This window comes from Coregonus clupeaformis, chromosome 21 (genome assembly GCF_020615455.1).
Source record: "Coregonus clupeaformis isolate EN_2021a chromosome 21, ASM2061545v1, whole genome shotgun sequence".
NCBI classification, from domain to species: Eukaryota; Metazoa; Chordata; class Actinopteri; order Salmoniformes; family Salmonidae; genus Coregonus; species Coregonus clupeaformis.
In genome coordinates, this window is record NC_059212.1 from 21,051,770 (window position 1) to 21,076,740 (window position 24,971).

General features: G+C 41.1%; 2 protein-coding genes across 2 annotated transcripts; both read right to left on the bottom strand.

Annotated features, from left to right (window-relative positions):
- Window positions 1-28: 28 nt before the first annotated feature.
- Window positions 29-2,084, bottom strand: LOC121535063 (ubiquitin-60S ribosomal protein L40). The gene is made up of 5 exons (XM_041841757.1): window positions 1,982-2,084; window positions 1,285-1,396; window positions 824-910; window positions 314-416; window positions 29-192 (listed from the first exon to the last, which is right to left on the bottom strand). The coding sequence occupies exons 2-5, from the start codon at window positions 1,385-1,387 to the stop codon at window positions 99-101; spliced, it is 387 nt and encodes a 128-aa protein (XP_041697691.1). The 5' UTR covers window positions 1,388-1,396; window positions 1,982-2,084; the 3' UTR covers window positions 29-98.
- Window positions 2,085-5,235: 3,151 nt separating this feature from the next.
- Window positions 5,236-23,130, bottom strand: LOC121534588 (ceramide synthase 2-like). Its single transcript, XM_041841169.2, has 11 exons — window positions 22,955-23,130; window positions 16,110-16,271; window positions 15,080-15,197; window positions 14,624-14,742; window positions 13,988-14,051; window positions 11,823-11,873; window positions 8,041-8,133; window positions 7,428-7,556; window positions 6,459-6,568; window positions 5,683-5,839; window positions 5,236-5,592 (listed from the first exon to the last, which is right to left on the bottom strand). The coding sequence occupies exons 2-11, from the start codon at window positions 16,268-16,270 to the stop codon at window positions 5,395-5,397; spliced, it is 1,200 nt and encodes a 399-aa protein (XP_041697103.2). The 5' UTR covers window position 16,271; window positions 22,955-23,130; the 3' UTR covers window positions 5,236-5,394.
- Window positions 23,131-24,971: the final 1,841 nt, after the last annotated feature.

Consider the following 24,971-nt stretch of genomic DNA (forward strand, 5'->3'; position numbering starts at 1 on the left):
AGTAAATCAAGGTTTATGACAACACGAATGACAGTTCCCTTATTCCATTTCAATTTTATTATTGAAAACATTGACAAAGGATCAAAGAGGATGCTGGTTTACTTGAGCTTCTTCTTGGGGCGCAGGTTGCTGGTGTGCCCACACTTCTTCTTGCGGCAGTTGACTGCGCGGGGGTGAAGACGTGCATAGCATCTGAAATGCAGAGTGCACCAACAAATGATAAGAACCCAATCTCCACACAGACATGGATCAGTAGATGGCTGTAACTTGGTGTACATTTTATTTTGTCTTCAGTTAATGGAAGCAGACATACTTGCGGCAGATCATTTTGTCACAGTTGTATTTCTGTGCCAGCTGTCTCAGGGAAGGCTCGATGATACCTCCTCTCAGACGCAGGACGAGATGAAGTGTGGACTCTGGAAAGCAAAGTGGTGACACGTTAACAAAATTACACATTTACGAAATTACAGTATTCTTTATTTCATTGTATTTGAAATAAAGGATCATCCACCCAGGATAGTCCACTAACAATTGCCACCGTTTTCCAGGGAGTATCACAAAACGTGTTTCTAAAAGTTGGACATTTGAACCGACATTGTATTTATATAAACATTTCAATCATGTAGGAGGCATTAAACTTGCTAATATGTGATTTGTGAATATTACAGAATGCATACCATTAGACAGAAGGTACACATGTTCCCATGGACTATGAAGATATGTGATATAAACCTCAATGTCATGATTAGGGTAAACACTGAGCAATTGTCCGTCACGTTCTGAACAAACAGTATTATCGATAATTGGATTTGTCAAGTAGTACCTTTCTGAATGTTGTAGTCTGACAATGTGCGGCCATCCTCCAACTGTTTGCCAGCAAAGATGAGTCGCTGTTGGTCAGGAGGAATACCTGAAAGGGTAAGCAGCAAACATGCATATGTTTGGCAGAAACCATCCACATGTACCCCAAATGAAGTAGTTGCCCATCTACAAAGATCTAATGTGGATTTTGTGTTCTACTAAGGTGGAAAGATTTGGAGAGGGTGAGCCTGGGCTCTCCAACCCTTTCTCTGGAGTGCTACCCTCCTGTAGGTTCCCTCCAACCCCAGTTGTAACTAAACTGATTCAGTTTTATCAACCAGTTAATTATTAGAATCAGGTGCGCTAGATTAGGGTTGGCGTGAAAACCTACAGGACAGTAGCTCTCCAAGAACAGGGTTGGAGAGCCCTGGTGTAAACTGATCCTAGATCTGTGCCAAGCAACTTTTGCTGAGATTGAGTTACCTTCTTTGTCTTGAATCTTGGCCTTCACATTCTCGATGGTGTCACTGGGTTCCACCTCAAGGGTGATGGTTTTACCCGTCAAGGTTTTCACAAAGATCTGCATATTTGATGGCTGTAGAAACAAGGTGGGTTGCATTTGTTAATTGACAGAAATTGCTTGTTTGGTAGACATAACTAGGCCCGATTAAGATTAAGCTTCGTCCTGGACGAAAAAAAGCAGGATTAATTTAGAATATGTAGTTAACTTTGTCTGGGAAATCAGCAGGCTACTAGTTTCGTTCAACTACTAGCTAACGTTAGCTAGCTAATCAAACTGGCAATAATTGCCAGCTTGGGTCAAACTGTTTAACTAACGTTAGTTACCTAACATTGTCTGAATAACGTTAGTCACTTATTTCACCAGTCACTCATCTGATAACTATTCCTAGATAACCAAATAACATGATTCTCATGCTTTAAATATTCTTAATATGGCTGTTGGTTTAGCTCATTTGGTAATGGCTTACTGGGCCACGGGTGTTAGCTAGCTAGCAGCTAATGTTAGCCAACCAACCTGTTCTCACACAGTTGAGCTATCTCAGCCAGTCAGTTTCAGACATCTAACGTTAGACACATACCACTTACTTATAGTCGATCCTCAAAATATATTCATAACAGGGGAAATATTGATGCTTTAGATAGCTGGTTAAACACTCACCGTCAGACACAACTGCTGGCTTCAGGATAAGAGAACATCAGGAACTTGGAAGGTTTTCTTCCTTGGCTTCCCGGTGCAAACTCACACATCAAGCATTAACATGTTACCGCCATCTACTGGTCTGGATGATTCTTGGCGCGTTGACCACAAGACATGATAGGATTGCAAATCATGCCATGCTGGAAGATAATTGGCTTAATCAGTGTACAAATGCCTCCCAGGCTTTGTCTTTTTCTATATCTGTTGTCTTTGGAAAGCAATCCAGCAAACAGATGTCATAGGTATTGCAATGTCTCCCCCTTGCGGTATCCATAAGATTGACACTCACCAACAACAGATAGAAAGCCCTTTGCTTTCAGAGCCAGAGTTCACGAGATCACTTCTGTCACCTGGCGGCAGTGAACGCTTGGCCGCGATCCGAGGAGGTCGATGCAGCTCAGGTAGTGCTGCAGGTTTCGCTTCTTCAGTCAAAAGTAAAGTTGTGCTTCTTCAGTCATGCATACTACCAGTTCATCCAAACATACTCACGTTAGGTAGGCTAGTCAAAGGCACGCAGTTTGAAGACGTTCTTCCTCTAAACCAGGGATTGGTAACTATGATGTGGTGGGGGCCACAAAAATATCGGAACTGCTGATGCACAACCACATTTAGAAATTGCACCTTAAGTATTCTATTATAGTATTCTAACTCTCGACAGTAAGTTGAGACCCCGACTGAGTTCCCCAAAAAATATAATAATTTTAAAAATAACATTTGTCCAGAACGCTGCAGCTCGTCTGGTGTTCAACCTTCCCAAGTTCTCTCATGTCACCCCGCTCCTCCGCACACTCCACTGGCTTCCAGTTGAGGCTCACATCTACTACAAGACAATGGTGCTTGCCTACGGAGCTGTGAGGGGAACGGCACCTCCTTACCTTCAGGCTCTGATCAGACCCTACACCCAAACGAGGGCACCACGTTCATCCACCTCTGGCCTGCTAGCCCCCCTACCTCTACGGAAGCACAGTTCCCGCTCAGCCCAGTCAAAGCTATTCGCTGCTGTGGCACCCCAATGGTGGAACAAACTCCCCCACGACGCCAGGACAGCGGAGTCACTGACCACCTTCCGGAGACACTTGAAACCCTACCTCTTTAAGGAATACCTGGAATAGCCTCCCCCCCATAAAAAAAAAAGTGGTTGGCCCACTGGCTATCATAAGTTGAATGCACCAATTTGTAAGTCGCTCTGGATAAGAGCGTCTGCTAAATGACGTAAATGTTTTTGGTAATTGATCCAGGCGCCTCCAAAAGAGGGGGCCTGCATGCCGACAGTTGCCCATCCTTGCTCTAAACTGAATCCTGAAGGCGGGGAAACACAGTTTATTAAAAACAGGTAGGCCTAGTCTGTGGGACCATACCAAAAACAACACACACTTATCCCTTGTTCAGTGTCATGCAACAATTGATACATTGCATTGCACATGATTAAAAATGTCACCCAAATGACGAAAGTTCTGTTTTCCCTTCAATCTATGTCTATACCCTCTACCTTTATATCACTATACCTTTCACCATTTAACGGACCCTATTAGGCCAAGCATTTGGTATGACCCAATGACCTGCACCCCCTCCCCCAATCATCATGGTAAACCCACTAACATAAATTACATTTACATTTACATTTACATTACATTTAAATCTTGTCCCTGAAATACAATTATATAGTTGAAAAACTAAATTTTGAATTACAAAACGTTACATTGACAAAAACTGCACTCAAAACAATTCCTACAGAGATATCAAACCTTCCTGTAACAAACATTAAGTATACTGAAGCATTAATCTCTTCATTCAACAAGTAATCTGTAGCCAAAATGTGAAAGCAATCTCTTTCATACAGAGTCTTCCAGTCTTGAAAAGACTGAAATGGGCAGACCCATTGTTATCAAGTAGACTATGCTGAGAGGAATAGTGGCCAAGTAACCCCCAGATGCAGTGGCGGCTCCTGAAAAAATTCTCAGGGGGGGCAATTTTTCTGATGATTTAGGTGACCTACACACATTTTAAAAAAGATATGTCCAGCAACAACATGAAGACAGGGGCAGCATATAAGTCAATACCAGAAGCATTTATTGACTGATCTCAAAAGTGTTGGCTTACCAGGGTTGGTGGAGCCCTCAGTTTCATCTTTGCCTCGCAAAGCTAACTCAAACACTCCGCAAAACTTCACACACTGGATTAGCCGGCTGAGGATGTGGCGGTTCTTGCTAATGTCGTAGTAAATATATTTGTTATAGTGAATATGGAATATGATATGTTGAGTAAAATGTTGTGCTAAGATCTATTTAGGTCAGGAGCTGGTTATAAGTTCTGTTCCTATCCAATAACAATGGACAAAAGGGTCCTATCTTGTCAGCCTTGTCAGTTTCAGTTCTCCAGTAAACTTGTGATTATCAACACTAACCTCATCGTTGTGGCGGCGGACAGCTAGCCTGTATCCCTCATCCAGTTGAGTGGGAATGTTCACTCTCCCCAAAGCAGACAATCTCAAACAGCTATCCATGTGGGTCTTTGACAGCTCATGTTTCTTAATCTTTCCTGAAAGATGGTGCATGTCCATTACACACCAGTCGCTGTCCAAGCGGTGCTGTCTGCCGTGCCGCCTTCAGGGTGAAAGAGTAAGCAGGGGGTAGCAGAAGACTGCATTAGCTACATCGCAGCCTGCTAGCCAGGTTTTTCGTTCGTACCAATTTTTGGAAAATCCTCGGGTGTAGGACTTCCCCCCTTTAGTAGAAACCTGTTGAATTATTAAATTTGGTCTGGGAGGTCCTAATTGTTTCGTTGCCAATTTATCTTCATTTGTTCGCCGACAAAAAGGAACTTCTTTCAAAGACACAATCGAGTTGCACTGAAGCCTAGCCATTTTGATAGTAGTAGTGAATTCACAATTGATTGACGCTCACGCTGCTACCCGCTCTTTTCTTAGTTACGTTCATGGTTATGTTACGTATGACGAAAGCGCGTAAGTGCAAGCCCTCAGAAACCCATAGAGATTGTATTGAAAGCTCTGATATTTGAAAAAAATAGATTTTACATGGGAGTCTATGACAGACTTCTGGGCGATTTTCAACCTGACTGAAATCGCCCCAAAAGGGGGGGGGGGCCATTTGAAGCACGACTTTAGCCTGATTGGACATTTAGTGGCACTGTGGCAGATCAGACGTCTAGATTACAACACTGATAACTACTGTTGCCGTGATATAATTGATTAGAAAAAAAATCCCTTCCTTTTCCCGTTTGGCAGTGCGTCGCCCATATCGCCCTATTGAACACACCGCCCCTGCCCAGATGGAGAAAAAGTACTCTATTCGAACTGGTCTATAATGTAACTTAATTGTTGACAGAAAACAATCACTCTGTCTAAATTCATAATTCTACCTCGCTTTGCGCATCTTGCTCACAATAGCAGCTCTGTGATTGGTAAGGTTGTTTAAGACAAAGCTATTGCTTAGCATTTTCAGTTTGGAGTTCAGGGCTTCTTTACTTCTCTCCCAACAACACTCCCCATCTTCGTCTTCCTCCTCCCCCTCTTCCAGCTCACTCTCTTCATCACTGCGTTCATCTTTATCCAGCTAAAGACACAAAAATATACACATCATGAACACTCATGAAACGTGATGGGCTACTTGTTTCCTGGTCATTTTGTGACTGCATATACTCACCTTGCCCAAGAATAGAAACTTGTTGGCCATCCGTAGGATTAACAAGGCCCAGAAGACATGAAGTGCTTGTAGCACCATCAGTAGAATGTTGAAAAAGTAGTAGCCAGCGAAGGGTTCAAAGACTTCCATGGACAACACAAGGGTTGTGTGGATTATTCTAGAAATCAGGGCAGGGAGGGGAAGAGGAAGCAAGTAATGCAATGATTAGAGTCAATATATCCCAGTTGTAAACCGAGTGGCGCAGTGGTCTAAGGCACTGCATCGCAGTGCTAACTGTGCCACTAGAGATCCTGGTTCGAATCCAGGCTCTGTCGCCGCCGGCCGCGACCGGGAGACTCATGGGCGGCGCACAATTGGCCCAGCGTCGTCCAGGGTAGGGGAGGGAATGGCCGGCAGGGATGTAGCTCAGTTGATAGAGCATGGCGTTTGCAACGCCAGGGTTGTGGGTTCGATTCCCACGGGGGGCCAGTATAAAAAAAAAATGTATTCACTAACTGTAAGTCGCTCTGGATAAGAGCGTCTGCTAAATGACTAAAATGTAAATATGTAAACCATTATATTCTAAGACATTTTGTTAACTAAATTGTTGCTTGAACAAACATTGTTGTGTATTAGATGGCCAATAAAGTCGATTTGATACAATTAGGTAACCAATGAAAAGTAGTGTAGCATTCACTATCAATACTAATAAATTCACAATTGCACATAATCTTAATTGTATTATAATGTCATGAAAAAACATTTAGAACTAAGAGATACCACTGAGTTGGTCTTACTTGCTGGGAAACACCACCAGGCGAGTCACCAGGAAGACAGCAGCAAAAATGACAAATAACGTGTCGCACGTCTTCCTCCAGCCCGTGCCATAGTTGAACATCTTGGCAGACTGTAAAAACAGTAAGATATTCTAAGATGGATCCCTAATGCAAACAAATGCTAACATTGAAATGTGTTTCTATTGGAATAAATTAGGTGATGAGGCTTTTATGTATGAATGTGCATAAAATTCATTACACACAGCTTTTGGTCTCTTTGGTATTCTCTCTCTATTGGTAATGAATGATAATTGACAGACTGGTTCACATTCCTGGCACTGCAGGTAAACCAAGGTCCCACTAATGTCTGACTATGAATAAGAAGCCCCGTTTATACCTGGTGCTAACATGGGTCCTTTGTCCTGATCTTGTCTATATTCTGATTGTGCCCACATTTCCAGAAATGTGTCTACACATGGAATTAAAATGTGTCTGTTATCCGTCCACTGTGTCTGCATTGTGAGCAGATTTCCTGGTCCCTTCCTTTATGCAAATGATTTCACAGCTATTCTTTCAAAATAATATTTATTTATTTATTGTAAGACACATATTGATGTAATCAGTCAATGGTGCCACCTGTTAATGATTTTAGAGGGTGGAATAATGATGGTTTAAATGGTTTCTCTGTCCAATATCAGGACAAAGGACGCAAATTAGAACCAGGTATAAACAGGGCTAGAGAGTCATAAGACATGCCATGCTAATTTGACCATTATGTTCCTCATTGACCCTCAATGACAAAAATACATTTCACAAGCGAGACCAGTAGGGAAAAAAGAGACGCATTTTATCCACACGTCGGACAAGCGCTAACCTGTTTAGGTGCAGTGCATTTCACCAGTCCTAAGTGAAATACATGATATTGAATATCTTAGGATATACAGACTGATGTTAATGGGGAGATTGGCTGGGCTGTGATCCAGCTCTTACCTCTAGGAGGAAGTCAGAGGAGTCGTGAAGCAGCATCACCAGAGTGCCTATCCGTACATAGTTGGAACAGTAGGAGAAACCAAGCAGGAAGATGGTGACAATGTGGTGAATCACCTGCTCCTTGAAATCCTGGAAATGAGAGAGCAAAGTTTTAAAGTCGAGTAATGTAATAGCTAATGGCAAAAGTATGACTTTATGTACTCTATATCCAAAAATGAAGAAACCTTTCTGGGGAATACCAAAATCTTCGCTTTAGAATACTATACCGTATTTGTTCAACATGATCTCAATGACTATTCATCCCAGGGATTAAATCATTGAAAGACCATGTTGACCCTTTATTTCTCTGAGGAAGAAATGTGAGTTTTGAAATAGATTATCCATTCACCCAACAGGTCTTTGAGTCTATTATTAACCGGAATCCAAGTAACATGTATAGTATCTTTAAATAGCGGAAAAGCCAGTAGAGCTGATCATGTATGAAATATGAGGGAGCGCAAATAATGTCGCACCCTGATCCTTGCTCTTCTCTACTAGTAAGTGTGATAAATGGGGACTGCTTATTATCATGGTCCTGGCAGGAAGTGAGGAGCAGGCAGATGAAGGGACTTACTTTCCTCTTGACGTCCACAGAGACACAGAGAAGAAGGGAGAGGTAGAAGCCCAGCTCCAGCTGGTAGTACCAGAAGTGGGCCCTCTCAATTGGCTGCAGAGGATAGGGAAATACACTGTTGACTATGATTGGGTATAACAAATGCACATCCACTGGCTATGTACCGGTGCTGAATATCAAGGAAAATATACATTTTCATCCGTAAAAAATAAGATTCACAACCTTAATAAGCACACTTGGGATTATACAGTTAAAGTGTGCAGAATGTTATTTTTGCTGATGACAACGAGCCATTGTTTTGAGCGGAATGTTTTGAGCGGAATGTCTTTGTCCACCGCCAAATGAATGGGAAAATTAATGAGTGGGAATTCCAAACCAGAATGAACCATACTGTACATCCTCATACTTAGGTAGGGCCTTGTTCCATCACGACTCGGCACCTGGTTTTTGATTGTCAGAGATACAGTATGGACATGATCTAACAGAGAATAATTTCATTCTGTAGTTGGTCATATCATTGTTGGTATAAAGTATAGCCTATGTAATGTACACTAAAGGGACAAAAACAGTACAGAAATGTACAGTGCCTTCAGAAAGTATTCACACCCCTAAAACTTTTTCCACATTTTGTTGTTACAGCCTGAATTTAAAATGGATTGAGATTTTGTGTCACTGGCCTACACACAATACCTTATAATGTGAAAGTGGAATGATGGTTTTAGACATTTTTCTAATTAATAACAAATTGAAAGCTGAAATGTCTTGAATCAATAGCTGCTAGCAGGTACCTATAGACTTCCAGTCAAGCAGATACACAAAGACTTCAAGTCATTGCGCTAACGCTACAGTGGCTTGCGAAAGTATTCACCCCCTTGGCATTTTATTTTGTAGCCTTACAACCAGAATTAAAATAGATTTTTTGGGGGGTTGTATCATTTGATTTACACAACATGCCTACCACTTTGAAGATGCAAAATCATTTTTTTGTGAAACAAACAAGAAATAAGACAAAAAAACAGAAAAATTGAGCGTGCATAACTATTCACCCCCAAAGTCAATACTTTGTAGAGCTACCTTTTGCAGCAATTACAGCTGCAAGTCTCTTGGGGTATGTCTCTATAAGCTTGGTACATCTAGCCACTGGGATTTTTGCCCATTCTTCAAGGCAAAACTGCTCCAGCTCCTTCAAGTTGGATGGGTTCCGCTGGTGTACAGCAATCTTTAAGTCATACCACAGATTCTCAATTGGATTGAGGTGTGGGCTTTGACTAGGCCATTCCAAGACATTTAAATGTTTCCCCTTAGACCACTCAAGTGTTGCTTAAGGGTCATTGTCCTGCTGGAAGGTGAACCTCCGTCCCAGTCTCAAATCTCTGGAAGACTGAAACAGGTTTCCCTCAAGAATTTCCCTGTATTTAGCGCCATCTATCGTTCCTTCAATTCTGACCAGTTTCCCAGTCCCTGCTGATGAAAAACATGATGATGGTGTTCTCGGGGTGATGAGAGGTGTTGGGTTTGTGCCAGACATAGCGTTTTCCTTGATGGCCAAAAAGCTCAATTTTAGTCTCATCTGACCAGAGTATCTTCTTCCATATGTTTGGGGAGTCTCCCACATGCCTTTTGGCGAACACCAAACGTGTTTGCTTATTTTTTTCTTTAAGCAATGGCTTTTTTCTGGTCACTCTTCTGTAAAGCCCAGCTCTGTGGAGTGTACAGCTTAAAGTGGTCCTATGGACAGATACTCCAATCTCCGCTGTGGCGCTTTGCAGCTCCTTCAGGGTTATCTTTGGTGTCTTTGTTGCCTCTCTGATTAATGCCCTCCTTGCCTGGTCCGTGAGTTTTGGTGGGCGGCCCTCTCTTGGCAGGTTTGTTGTGGTGCCATATTCTTTCATTTTTCTAATAATGGATTTAATGGTGCTCCGTGGGATGTTCAAAGTCGTGGTGTCCCTTGCTTAGTGGTGTTTCAGACTCTGGGGCCTTTCAGAACAGGTGTGTATATATTCTGAGATCATGTGACACTTAGATTGCACACAGGTGGACTTTATTTAACTAATTATGTGATTTCTGAAGGTAATTGGTTGCACCAGATCTTATTTAGGGGCTTCATAGCAAAGGGGGTGAATACATATGCACGCACCACTTTTCCGTTATTTATTTTTATAGTTTTTGAAACAAGTAATTTTTTTCATTTCACTTCACCAATTTGGACTATTTTGTGTATGTCCATTACATGAAATTTAAATAGAAATCCATTTAAATTACAGGTTGTAATGCAACAAAATAGGAAAAACGCCAAGGAGGATGAATACTTTTGCAAGGCAATGTAGTTAGTATTGGTTCGCGAAACTACCTCTAACTTCCTTCATACTGGACACAAAGACATAAAAATTGTATCCACAAGTTCATCTGACTCTGGGGAAGTAGAAGTAACCTTTTAACAAGTCACATAATAAGTTGCATGGACTCACTCTGTGTGCAATAATAGTGTTTAACATGATTTTTTTATGAGTACCTCATCTCTGTACCCCACACATACAGTTATATGTAAGGTCCCTCAGTCAAGCAGTGAATTTCAAACACAGATTCAACCACAAACACCAGGGAGGTTTTCCAATGCCTCTTAAAGAGGGGCAACTATTGGTAGATGGGTAAAAATAAAAAAGCAGACATTGAATATCCCTTTGAGTATGGTGAAGTTATTAATTACACTTTGGATGGTGTATCAATACACCCAGTCACTCCAAAGATACAGTCGTCCTTCCTAACTCAGTTGCCGGAGAGGAAGGAAACCGCTCAGGGATTTCACCATGAGGACAGGTGACTTTCAAACAGTTACAGAGTTTAATGGCTGTGATAGGAGAAAACTGAGGATGGATCAACAACATTGTAGTTACTCCACAATACTAACCTAAATGACAGAGTGAAAAGAAGGAAGCCTGTATAGAATACAAATATTCCAAAACATGCAATAAGGCACTAAAGTAAAACTGCAACAAAATAACTTTATGTCCTGAATAAAACCGTTACATTTGGCGCAAATCCAACACAACACATCACTGAGTACCACTCCTCAAATTTTCAAGCATGGTGGTGGCTGCATCATGTTATGTGTATGCTTTTCTTTGGCAAGGACTAGAGACATTTTTAGGATAAAATCCTAGAGGAAAACCTGTTTCAGTCTGATTTCCAACAGACACTGGGAGACAAATTCACCTTTCAGCAGGACAATCACCTAAAATACAAGGCCAAATATACACTGGAGTTGCTTACCAAGACGACATTGAATGTTCCTGAGTGGCCTAGATACAGTTTTCAATTAAATCGGCTTGAAAATCTATGGCAAGACTTGAAAATGGCTGTCTAGCGATCAACAACCAACTTGACAGAGCTTGAAGAATCTTTAAAAGAATAATGGGACTTACCCAAAAAGACTCACAGCTGTAATCGCTGCCAAAGGTGATTCCAATATGTATTGACTCAGGGGGTTGGATACTTATCTATAATAGTGTTTTCTTTTTTATATATATAGTTTTTACTATACTATATATTTTTCTTCCACTTTGACATTACAGAGTATTTTGTGTAGATCATTAACAAAAAATGACTATTAAAGCCATTTTAATCCCACTTTGTAACACAACAAAATGTGGAAAAAGTTAAGGGGTGTGAATACTTTCTGAAGGCACCGTAAATATTAGTGCTCTGTAAGTTAAAAGGTATAGGGGTATAAAGGTAGAGGGTATAGACATAGATTGAAGGGAAAACAGAACATGTGAGCTTACTTGTTGTGGATAACCTGTCCAGCATTCTCTCTGGTCCCAAAACCAGGATCTCTAAAGGGAAAGGAGGTTGGAATAAACAAGTTTCTCATGCAGATGAAGCCAATGTGACCTGAACAGACCTGGGTTCAAAAACTATTTACGTTATTTAAATTACTTTGAAAGACATTTGGAAGTACAGTACCAGTCAAAAGGGTTCTTCTTTATTTTTTTACTATTTTCTACATTGTAGAATAATAGTGAAGACATCAAAACTATGAAATAACACATATGTAATCATTTAGTAACCTAAAAAGTATTTTGAATTCAAGCCACACTTAACCAGCATGGCTACCACAGCATTCTGCAGCGACACGCCATCCCATCTGGTTTGGGCTTAGTGGGACTATCATTTGTTTTTCAACAGGACAATGACCCAACACACCTCCAGGCTGTGTAAGGGCTATTTTACCAAGAAGGAGAGTGATGGAGTGCTGCATCAGATGACCTGGCCTCCACAATCACCCGACAACCCAATTGAGATGGTTTGGGATGAGTTGGACCACAGAGTGAAGGAAAAGCAGCCAACAAGTGCTCAGTGTATGTGGGAACTCCTTCAAGAATGTTGGAATAGCATTCCAGGTGAAGCTGGTTGAGGGAATGCCAAGAGTGTGCAAAGCTGTCATCAAGGCAAAGGGTGGCTACTTTGAAGAATCTCAAATTTAAAATATATTTAGATTTGTTTAACACTTTTTTGGTTACTACATGATTCCATATGTGTTATTTCATAGTTTTGATGTCTTCACTATTATTCTACAATGTAGAAAATAGTAAAAATAAAGACAAACCATGGAATGAGTAGGTATGTCCAAACCTTTGACTGGTACTGTAAGTATTTTGATATTTATTTTATTTGAAAACACAAGTTATATATTTGTTTTATTTAAAAAATCAATCTTTAACTCTGCATTGTTGGAAAAGGATCCGTAAGTAAGCATTCACTGTTAGCCTACACCTGTTGTTTGTGACAAAGAGACGACTCTGGGATGCTGACCTTCTAGGCAGAGTTGCAAAGAAAAGCCATATATCAGACTACCCATCTTAATCTTTTCTTTTTATTGGCCAGTCTGAGATATGGCTTTTTCTTTTCACCTCTGCCTAGAAGGTCAGCATCCCGGAGTCGCCTCTTCACTGTTGACATTGAGACTGGTGTTTTGCGGGTACTATATAGTGAAGCTGCCAGATGACGACCTGTTTCTCAAACTAGACACTCTAATGTATTTGTCCTCTTGCTCAGTTGTGCACCGGGGCCTCCCACTCCTCTTTCTATTCTGGTTAGAGCCAGTTTGCGCTGTTCTGTAAAGGGAGTAGTACACGGCGTTGTACGAGATCTTCAGTTTCTTGGCAATTTCTCGCATGGAATAGCCTTCATTTCTCAGAACAAGAATAGACTGACGAGTTTCAGAAGAAAGTTATTTGTTTCTGGCCATTTTGAGCCTGTAATCGAACCCACAATTGCTGATGCTCCAGATACTCAACTAGTCTCAAGAAGGCCAGTTTTATTGCTTCTTTAATCAGCACAACAGTTTTCAGCTGTGCTAACATAATTGAAAAAGGGTTTTCTAATGATCAATTAGCCTTTTAAAATGATAAACTTGGATTAGCAAACACAACGTGCCATTGGAACACAGGACTGATGGTTGCTGATAATGGGCCGTTTCCAGCTACAATAGCCATTTACAACATTAACAATGTCTACACTGTATTTCTGATCAATTTGATGTTATTTTAATGGACACTCGAAAACAAGGACATTTCTAAGTGACCCCAAACTTTTGAATGGTAATGTATTTGGAAATAAACTTGCAAAGTAATGGCAGTTATTGAAAATACTCAAATACACATTATTTATACAAATATTAATATACTCCCATGCATTTGAACCAGGTCTGCTTGGTATTTAAATATTATATTTGGAATTAAGTATTTGAAAATACTTTCAAATAGTTGGCAGTTTATTTGAAAGTAATTGAAAATACTTTCAAATACTTCCAATAGAAGTAGTTGATTCGGGCCACATTATTTGAAAATACTCAAATACAAATACATAATTACATAAATAACACATAATCAAATACACATGTATTTGAACCCAGGTCTGTAGGGTTGTGGTTCATACTAATACTCACATCGATCAAAGTTGTGAGTCCAGCTAGGAACGCTATGAGGTAGAAGAAAAACCTCCAACTGCAAAATGACACAGGTTTTAGTTACAATTTAAAGGGCAATTCCATCACTTTTCAACCTCATATTCATTATCTCCAGCACCAAACCAGTGTCTACATATGTGAAAACAGCGCGTTTCTATGATCTGTGGTTAAAAAGATAAGAAGAAAGGCCCTTCTCTGTGACATCACAGGGTAGGATTAAAAGTAATAAAACAGTGATTTAAAAAAATATCAGGTAGAGCTTTTTAACTTCATATTTTTTTCCACAAAACATAGAAATGTGACGTTTTCTCATATGTAGACACTGGTATTGTGCTGGAAATAATGAAAATTATATTGAAAAGTGGTGGAATTGCCCTTTAAGGTCTTACAACTAGAACTGCATTAGCAACGTGAAAATGGAATGACATCAAATATCATTGAATTTCACAGTCCTTTTCCTGGTGACCAGGGCGTCATTGTAAATAAACAAGAATCTGTTCTTAACTGACTGGTTAAATGAAGGTTAAATTAAATAATCAAACTAATTTGGTCATACAAGTGAATGAAGCTAAACGAAAGGGCAAAAACCCTTTGCTTGGTAAAGAAAGGACTTGCCAAGCCTCGCAGAACCTCTTGGTGTAGCTGGGCCTGTCTTGGTTTCTTCGGTGACGAAACCAGGTCTCAATTTGTCTCTGGGTTTTGTCACATTGTGCCATTAGACTGATGATATCACTCTAAATATGAAGGTATATAGACAGAACATTATTACAGCTGTAAATATAATACTACAGCTCCCACCAAAAGTCATTATTTATTTGTCCAATATGGCCAAACCTATTTGTAATCTGTTACTATTCACAGTAATTTTATTCTGTGGTTATGCACCTGTATCAACATTTTCCAGGAACTCGTAGACCAGGATGCTTGTACATGATCTGTTTCCCTATCATAGCAATCATATCCCCGTCACCCTTCCATTCCCACAGTGCAAACACTTCCAGCAGCTATGTTGATGTAAGAGATAAAGACTGGCATATACCATTATCAGAGTTTGATGTCTCTGACACTAACCTGAGATGGTTGTCGGTTTTGTTGGGTGTAGAAGGACTCAAGCTTTGTGGAGGGAGCGACAGCCATGCACAATCTGTTCTTCAACCCCACACATCTGCCCAAGGGGGGAGCCACAACCCTAGGGGTGAGGAAACCATAAGCGCAAATGTTGATCTTCACAGCAAGAGGTGTAGTATTACTAATGGCAATATGAAAATAGGCGTGTTTCTATAGTTCTTTGATAATCTATACATTGTGTGTGTGTGTGTGTGTGTGTGTGTGTGTGTGTGTGTGCGTGCGTGGTGTGTGCTCACAGCATGTCTGTACTATACAGAATATCTGTGCTTGTCTTTTATTATTGTTATTATTATTATGTGTATGCTGTACATACGACTAATAAAACTTTAACTTGAAACTTGTCTATGTGTTGCTGTAACAACCTCTTTAAGCCATTTAGTAGGTCGGAGAAAACGTATGGGGATCAGTCTGGTTACCGTAGGAAACGGCTTCTGTAGCAACAGAGCCCACCCTCTCTCCACTCTACCTGCTGCTGCTCTCTCTTTCAGCAAAGTGCTGACACCTCCTCTCTCTATTATTCCCAACTGGCCTGCGCTACCGCCAACAATACCCGCCAAAGCACCTGCAGGCATACAGGTCAACCAACAATACAGCTTCCTCCAATGGGGATTTAATTTCACTGCTACTGCTTGTTGTCGGGTGATGGTGCATGACAAGACTTAATCAAGAATTCAATCAAATCCGTGCTGCGTAACAGTCACACTGCGGAGGAATCATGCTATTCTTCAACTATAAAAATACTTGATGCCATTAATCAAACATTTTCACCCTTTCACTTAATTTCAGTGAAAGGGTGCAGTTTCACATATCCGTACAATCAGATTGTTCCATTGTGTGAGTTGAATCTTCCCCCTTTTAACTGTCACTGATTCATATTTCAGACACACATTCTTGTTGCTTACTGGCCAAAATATTGTTGCAAACCAAGATCGTATCCAAGATGTAGTCCATACAGTAGTTCCAAAAAGGTTACCTGTCAAATACTAGACGGAGGACAATGAACCCTAAAGCCAGAGGCAAGGCGAACAGCAGATCACGGGGACACGGATACTCCTCCATCTGCTCCATGTCTCTCCAGGTGATCCCAGGAGGCAGCCAGTACTCATGCCTCCACAGATCTGGCAAGAGGTCCATGCTGGATGAAGGCGTGAAGAGGGATAAGTGGCTTAATGATATATCATTGATTTGAGTTGAATTTGTGAATCATGGATGTCAGTCTGACAGTGTGACTATGCTATGAATGTTTTGTGTCATCTTCAAGAGAATGTTGACATAGCAGGTAATATGTGTAGTAGCAGCAATACAGGTGGTTCGTTCCACGAAATGAGTCCCTTTTGATATTTTAAGTAGAAATTGTACACCAGTAATGAATTTTAATAGCCTGTTATATTAAATGAAGTGCCCTTTAATATAGATCACATGGAAAATGCAATAAATCTGATATTTTATATGAATAAAGACTTGCTTAAGTGCCAAGATTCAGCTTTTTGAATCCTAGGAAGATTTTTATCCACTTAACCTCAAAATGTCTCCATGTTTTTGCCATCATTGTAAAGCCCTAGTTATTTTGTTGCTTTGACAAAGTAATTTCTGAAGATTATTATTTATTACATGTGATTAGTGATTCAATTATTATTTAGTTCATGTGATTAGTGATTCAATTGCCCCTCCCTGTTGCACACAACAAGCTTCCATTCCCCCTGTCACAAGGGGATTTATGGCTGATTTAAGATGAAATCATCAACCCTGTTACTTTAATTGGCACCTAATAGATACAGTTGAAGTCGGAAGTTTACATACACTTAGGTTGGAGTCATAAAAACTCGTTTTTCAACCACTCCACAAATTTCTTGTTAAGAAACTATAGTTTTGGCAAGTTGGTTAGGATATCTACTTTGTGCATGACACAAGTAATTTTTCCAACAATTGTTTACAGACAGATTATTTCACTTATAATTCACTGTATAACAATTCCAGTGGGTGAGAAGTTTACATACACTAAGTTGACTGTGCCTTTAAACAGCTTGGAAAATTCCAGAAAATTATGTCATGGCTTTAGAAGCTTCTGATAGGCTAATTGACATCCTTTGAGTCAATTGGAGGTGTACCTGTGGATGTATTTCAAGGCATACCTTCAAACTCAGTGCCTCTTTGCTTGACATCATGGGAAAATCAAAAGAAATCAGCCAAGACCTCAGAAAAAAAATTGTAGACCTCCACAAGTCTGGTTCATCCTTGGGAGCAATTTCCAAACAACTGAAGGTCCCACGTTCATCTGTACAATTAATAGTACGCAAGTATAAACACCATGGGACCACGCAGCCGTCATACTGCACAGGAAGGAGACGCGTTCTGTCTCCTAGAGATGAACGTACTTTGGTGCGAAAAGTGCAAATCAATCCCAGAACAACAGCAAAGGACCTTGTGAAGATGCTGGAGGAAACAGGTACAAAAGTATCTATATCCACAGCAAAACGAGTCCTATATCAACATAACCTGAAAGGCCGCTCAGCAAGGAAGAAGCCACTGCTCCAAAACCCCCATAAAAAAGCCAGACTACGGTTTGCAACTGCACATGGGGACAAAGACCGTACTTTTTGGAGAAATGTCCTCTGGTCTGATGAAACAAAATTAGAACTGTTTGGCCATAATGACCATCCATTATGTTTGGAGGAAAAAGGGGGTACTTGCAAGCCGAAGAACACCATCCCAACCGTGAAGCACGGGGGTGGCAGCATCATGCTGTGGGTGTGCTTTGCTGCAGGAGGGCCTGCCTGGTGCACTTCACAAAATAGATGGCATCATGAGGAAGGAAAATGATGTGGATATATTGAAGCAACATCTCAAGACATCAGTCAGGAAGTTAAAGCTTGGTCGCAAATGGGTCTTCCAAATGGACAATGACCCCAAGCATACTTCCAAAGTTGTGGCAAAATGGCTTAAGGACAACAAAGTCAAGGTATTGGAGTGGCCATCACAAAGCCCTGACCTCAATCCTATAGAAAATGTGTGGGCAGAACTGAAAAAGCGTGTGCGAGCAAGGAGGCCTGCAAACCTGACTCAGTTACACCAGCTCTGTCAGGAGGAATGGGCCAAAATTCACCCAACTTATTGTGGGAAGCTTGTGGAAGGCTACCCAAAACGTTTGACCCAAGTTAAACAATTTAAAGGCAACGCTACCAAATACTAATTGAATGTATGTAAACTTCTGACCCACTGGGAATGTGATGAAAGAAATAAAAGCTGAAATAAATCATTCTCTCTACTATTATTCTGACATTTCACATTCTTAAAATAAAGTGGTGATCCTAACTGACCTAAGACAGGGAATTTTTACTAGGATTAAATGTCAGGAATTGTGAAAAACTGAGTTTAAATGTATTTGGCTAAGGTGTATGTAAACTTCTGACTTCAACTGTACTTACCTAATAGGAAAATGTATTTTACTAAGCTTAACATGTGCTCTTCATCACAGAATGTTCAAATTAGGTGAAATCAAACGTTTTTTTTACCAAGTTACACTACCCAAAATTGACTAATTTCGTGGAGCAACCCAGGTAATAAGTGTCTGTTTTGCAGGCGTCTTTGATTTAAAGGGGCAGTGCAGTTAAAAACGTGATTTTCCCCAAAACATTATCAGAGTGGCTGTGGTTCTGGATTTTCGGGAACCCAGAAGTTTTGGACTAAAGATAAAGAGATTTCTGTGCATGCGCACGATCCTCTGGTATGCTTCCCCCTCCGAGTCCTTTCAGCTGCTGCTCAGTGCTCCCTCACCCCGTGATTCCGCTGCCACTTGTTCGAACAAACGTAGTTCTTTGTCTGTTGTAACAGTAGCCAAAGCAAACATAACCGTGACACAACAGGCAGTCTAGCGATTTCATGTTATTTTTTCAGGAGTGGAGTTAGCCTACATGCAGCTATTTAGGCAAGCAATACAATGAGCATAACATACATTAGGAACACCTTCCTAATATTGAGTTGCCTCAGCCTCAATTCGTCGGGGCATGGACTCTACAAGGTGTCGAAAGCATTCAACAGGGATGCTGGCCCATGTTGACTCCAATGCTTCCCACAGTTGTGTCAAGTTGGCTGGATGTCCTTTGGGTGGTGGACCATTCTTGATACACAGAGGAAACTGTTGTGTGAAAAACCCAGCAGCGTTGCAGTTCTTGACACAAACCGGTGCGCCTGGCACCTACTACCATACCCTGTTCAAAGGCACTTAAATGTTTTGTCTTGCCCATTCACCCTCTGAATGGCACACATACACAATCCATGTCTCAATTGTGTCAAGGCTTAAAAATCCTTCTTTAACCTGTCTCCTCCCCTTCATCTACACTGATTGAAGTGGATTTAACAAGTGACATCAATAAGGGATCATAGCTTTTACCTGGATTCACCTGGTCAGTCGATGTCATGGAGCAGGTGTTCTTAATGTTTTGTATACTCAGTGTATGTACACAGCATATCAACAAGCAAGACAGGCAGCCAATAGCGATTTAATGTGCAAACATTGGCTATTGGGAAGCAGAGTTCCTTTTTCAGCAACTCTGGCTATATGGCAGCCACAGGAGGTTGGTGGCACCTTAATTGGGGAGGACGGGCTCGTGGTAATATCTGGAGCGGAGTCAGTGGAATGGTATCAAATATATCAAACACATGGTTTGATGCCATTCCATTTACTCCATTCCAACCATTATTATGAGCTGTCCTCCCCTCAGCAGCCTCCACTGATTGCAGCATAACTATAAAGATTACATCATCACACAAAATGCTGGTAGTTTTGTCCCAATGCAATGTGTAGACTGTGTCATGCTTGTGCTACAGCAATATCTGTTACAACAGACAGATAATCATCATATACACTGCTCAAAAAAATAAAGGGAACACTTAAACAACACAATGTAACTCCAAGTCAATCAGACTTCTGTGAAATCAAACTGTCCACTTAGGAAGCAACACTGATTGACAATAAATTTCACATGCTGTTGCGCAAATGGAATAGACAACAGGTGGAAATTATAGGCAATTAGCAAGACACCCCCCAATAAAGGACTGGTTTTGCAGGTGGTGACCACAGACCACTTCTCAGTTCCTATGCTTCCTGGCTGATGTTTTGGTCACTTTTGAATGCTGGCGGTGCTTTCACTCTAGTGGTAGCATGAGACGGAGTCTACAACTCACACAAGTGGCTCAGGTAGTGCGGCTCATCCAGGATGGCACATCAATGCGAGCTGTGGCAAGAAGGTTTGCTGTGTCTGTCAGCGTAGTGTCCAGAGCATGGAGGCGCTACCAGGAGACAGGTCAGTACATCAGGAGACGTGGAGGAGGCCGTAGGAGGGCAACAACCCAGCAGCAGGACTGCTACCTCCGCCTTTGTGCAAGGAGGAGCAGGAGGAGCACTGCCAGAGCCCTGCAAAATGACCTCCAGCAGGCCACAATGTGCATGTGTCTGCTCAAACGGTCAGAAACAGACTCCATGAGGGTGGTATGAGGGCCGACGTCCACAGGTGGGGGTTGTGCTTACAGCCCAACACCGTGCAGGACGTTTGGCATTTGCCAGAGAACACCAAGATTGGCGCCCTGTGCTCTTCACAGATGAAAGCAGGTTCACACTGAGCACATGTGACAGACGTGACAGAGTCTGTAGACGCCGTGGAGAACGTTCTGCTGCCTGCAACATCCTCCAGCATGACCGGTTTGGCGGTGGGTCAGTCATGGTGTGGGGTGGCATTTCTTTGGGGGGCCGCACAGCCCTCCATGTGCTCGCCAGAGGTAGCCTGACTGCCATTAGGTACCGAGATGAGATCCTCAGACCCCTTGTGAGACCATATGCTGGTGCGGTTGGCCCTGGGTTCCTCCTAATGCAAGACAATGCTAGACCTCATGTGGCTGGAGTGTGTCAGCAGTTCCTGCAAGAGGAAGGCATTGATGCTATGGACTGGCCCGCCGTTCCCCAGACCTGAATCCAATTGAGCACATCTGGGACATCATGTCTCGCTCCATCCACCAACGCCACGTTGCACCACAGACTGTCCAGGAGTTGGCGGATGCTTTAGTCCAGGTCTGGGAGGAGATCGCTCAGGAGACCATCCGCCACCTCATCAGGAGCATGCCCAGGCATTGTAGGGAGGTCATACAGGCACGTGGAGGCCACACACACTACTGAGCCTCATTTTGACTTGTTTTAAGGACATTACATCAAAGTTGGATCAGCCTGTAGTGTGGTTTTCCACTTTAATTTTGAGGGTGACTCCAAATCCAGACCTCCATGGATTGATAAATTTGATTTCCATTGATAATATTTGTGTGATTTTGATGTCAGCACATTCAACTATGTAAAGAAAAAAGTATTTAATAAGATTATTTCATTAATTCAGATCTAGGATGTGTTATTTTAGTGTTCCCTTTATTTTTTTGATCAGTGTATATTTTGGGGGAATGTTCATTCAAATCGCCACCAAGTTTTTATTTCAGCTGTTCAGAAATAGGAGACAGAGACATAGGCTACATCATAATGTCCATCAAATGTGTTGATGGTTCAGAAGAGGGTGAGAAAAGCATAGAGTAAAAACAGAAACTTGAATGTGTGTGTAAAAGAACACATTCGGATCCTTACCCACTGGGCACACACTGGTTGAATCAACGTTGTTTCCACATCATTTCAATTGATATATATATATATATATAAGGTATAGATCGCTGTTGAATTGACAGTGGGGAAAAAACGTTGTATTCGTAGCCACTGCCTTTTAAAAATTATATTTCTACACATTAGGTCGAAATGACACTCTGAAGTTGTGAAAATTATGATAATGTGTAAGAGCTGTTAGGGGAAAAAATGCTGTAATTTCAGACTGTTCAGGTAGGATGGAACTTTTGGCCCACCTCATGACATCACAATGTGTACTGATTATAATAGACCAGAGCCATGTACTCTATAGAGAGTTGGGCCAATGCGGTTTCTGTCTTAATGTTCCGAGAGCGCCATTTTCTCCTTCATAGCCGTTGCTAAGCGTTGTGGTGTTTCTTTCTGATAGTTTTCCAAACATATGAAGATGTCCAGTGAAAGCAGATATGCAATTTGTTGACACCACAACACAGTGCAGACTTGGATACACATTATCCCTAATGCTAATCAATAAAAAAATGTCTGTTAAATTCGCTGCTCTGTTTTGCTTGTTTATGGTGGGTCAGTTCATAGGGAATTGTCGGAGGCGCTCTCATATTGTTACATCACCATAAAAATAAAAATAAAGGTGCTAACATGGCAGCTGTTTTAGAACCTAGCTGAATTCTCTCTATATATATTTGACTCTGTAATAGACCAATGACTGTTTATCTGGGTAAGGGGGTGGGGAAATATATATATATATATATATATATATATATTATTTATTTTTTTAAAAGTTATTTTCATTAAATAAGCACACAGTGATTTATTAGACATAAAGTGATGATTTAAAAATAAAATCACAAAGACTACATGGGGGCTTTAATAATTAAAAACCCATCAGAATTGCTGAAAAGTTAGGCTACAGTGTGAGGATGTTAATCATGTGATCATGATAAACAATCATCTTTGTGGGGAAAAGTGTATAATTACATTAATTAACGAGATCAATGCATTTTGTTTTTTTAATGGAAAGTCAAATAGGCAACACTATTTCTCCTGGTTGACCTATGTAAAAAGATATATGAATTATCTATCTTTAAAACTTGTTGACTTTTGATTCTATATAAAGGACATAATATTTATATTGAGAACTAGAAGTTTAGGTAAAAACGGTTGCAACAAGAACAGTTATAACGACCTACCTGTCAGAGATTGGCTGGAGTAACTGAGGGTGCGTTGCCAAATAAAAAGATAAATCACCGATTAATCAATCCAACAGCGAGTTTTCCCTCTCTCTTTTCTTTGTAAAACTCCGTCGGGGATCAATTGAATATTCAACTGCGCTGTGCCCTTTGATTCCACTGATGCCAAAGCAGCGTTTGCGATTAAACAAAAGGGGTGTATTCAGTTTGCGAAAGTTTGTGATGACACAATTTTAATGCACTACTGAGCAACGAAGACCAGAAGAAAAAATGGTAATGGTTTTATGGCTCCATTTTTTAAAGGTGCTCTGCTTAAATTCCTCTCCCTAACCACCAAGTAAAACATTTGTCTATATACCAAGAAACCAAGCCAACTTGAAGTATAGGTCTATGTTTGGTCAACCACTCCTTGTGTGTACTCAAGTGGATCAACAGTCAAGGAACTTAAACACAAGTTGTGCACACTGCCGCCCACCCTCCACACTTACTGCCAGCCAGCCACACATACCAGTAAAATAGTTATGCTGGTGTGATATGGAGCCAGACGACTGTCACGAGATGTAATCACTAATGTTATGCAGATGCCACAATCCCTTTTCTTATGTACATGGACAGTACATCTGATCCATAGTATAATGACAGTCAGCTGGCAAGATGATTTGGCTTGCTATAGGCTTATACACTGAACAAAAATATAAACGCAACATGTAAAGTGTTGGTCCCATGTTTCATGAGCTGAAATTAAAAATCCTAGACATTTTCCATATGCACAAAAAGCTTATTTCTCTCAAAGTTTGTGCACAAATGTGTTAACATCCTTGTTAGTGAGCATTTCTCCTTTGCCAAGATAATCCATCCACCTGAAAAGGGTGGCATATCAAGAAGCTGATTAAACAGCATGATCATTACACAGGTGCACCTTGTGCTGAGGACAATAAAAGGCCACTTTGAACTGTACAGTTTTGTCACACGAATGCACAGATGTCTCAAGTTTTGAGGGAGCGTGCAATTGGCATGCTGACTGCAGGAATGTCCACCAGAGCTGTTGCTAGATCATTTAATGTTAATTTCTCTCCCATAAGCTGCCTCCAATGTCATTTTAGAGAATTTGGCAGTACGTCCAACCAGCCTCACAACTGCATACCACGTGTAACCACGCCAGTCCAGGACCTCCACATCTGGCTTCTTCACCTGCGGGATCATCTGAGACCAGTCACCTGGACTGCTAATGGAACTGAAGGGTATTTCTGTCTGTAATAAAGCCCCTTTGTGAGGAAAAACTAATTCTGATTGGCTGGGCCTGGCTCCCCAGTGGATGGGCCTGGCTGCCAAGTGGGTGGGCCTATGCCCTCCCAGGCCCACCCATGGCTGCACCCTTGCCCAGTCATGTGAAATCCATAAATTAGGGCCTAATTTATTTATTTACATTGACTAATTTCCTTATATGAATTGTAACTCAGTAAAACCTTTGAAATTGTTGCATGTTGCGTTTATATTTTTGTTCAGTATAGATTCAAAGATGAAAACATATGGAGAAAATGGTCTCTCATAGTTGATGTATGAATTAACAGCAGTGGGCGCTACATTGGTGGCAGAAGGGGTGAGTTACCCCCATACAATGACCTACCCTGAGAGCCACTACTTTATCCTCTATTCATCACTCAATCAAAACTCTGTTAAAGTTATTGCAAATATTTTCACTTATTTTTATGGGGAACACATACAGGAATATTTATTTTCTACGCATGTCAGCCATCCAAAATGTTTAGAGGTTACGGTTCAACACGTGTTATTTAATTCAGTGTGTCAATGCTTTGGTCTGTATTGGGAATGAAGAGTCCCATTAGCTTTGTGCCTACCAGGTTACTACATTGTTAGAACCCACTGTGGCACAATCTGCCTTGCTAATTGCTTGCCTAATGAGATGGGAGGTGTGGCTGTTATTCAGATCATCCTATTGGGCTCCCGTCAACTGGAAGCAATTTGCAGACAATTTCAACTGGGTGATAACTCTTTG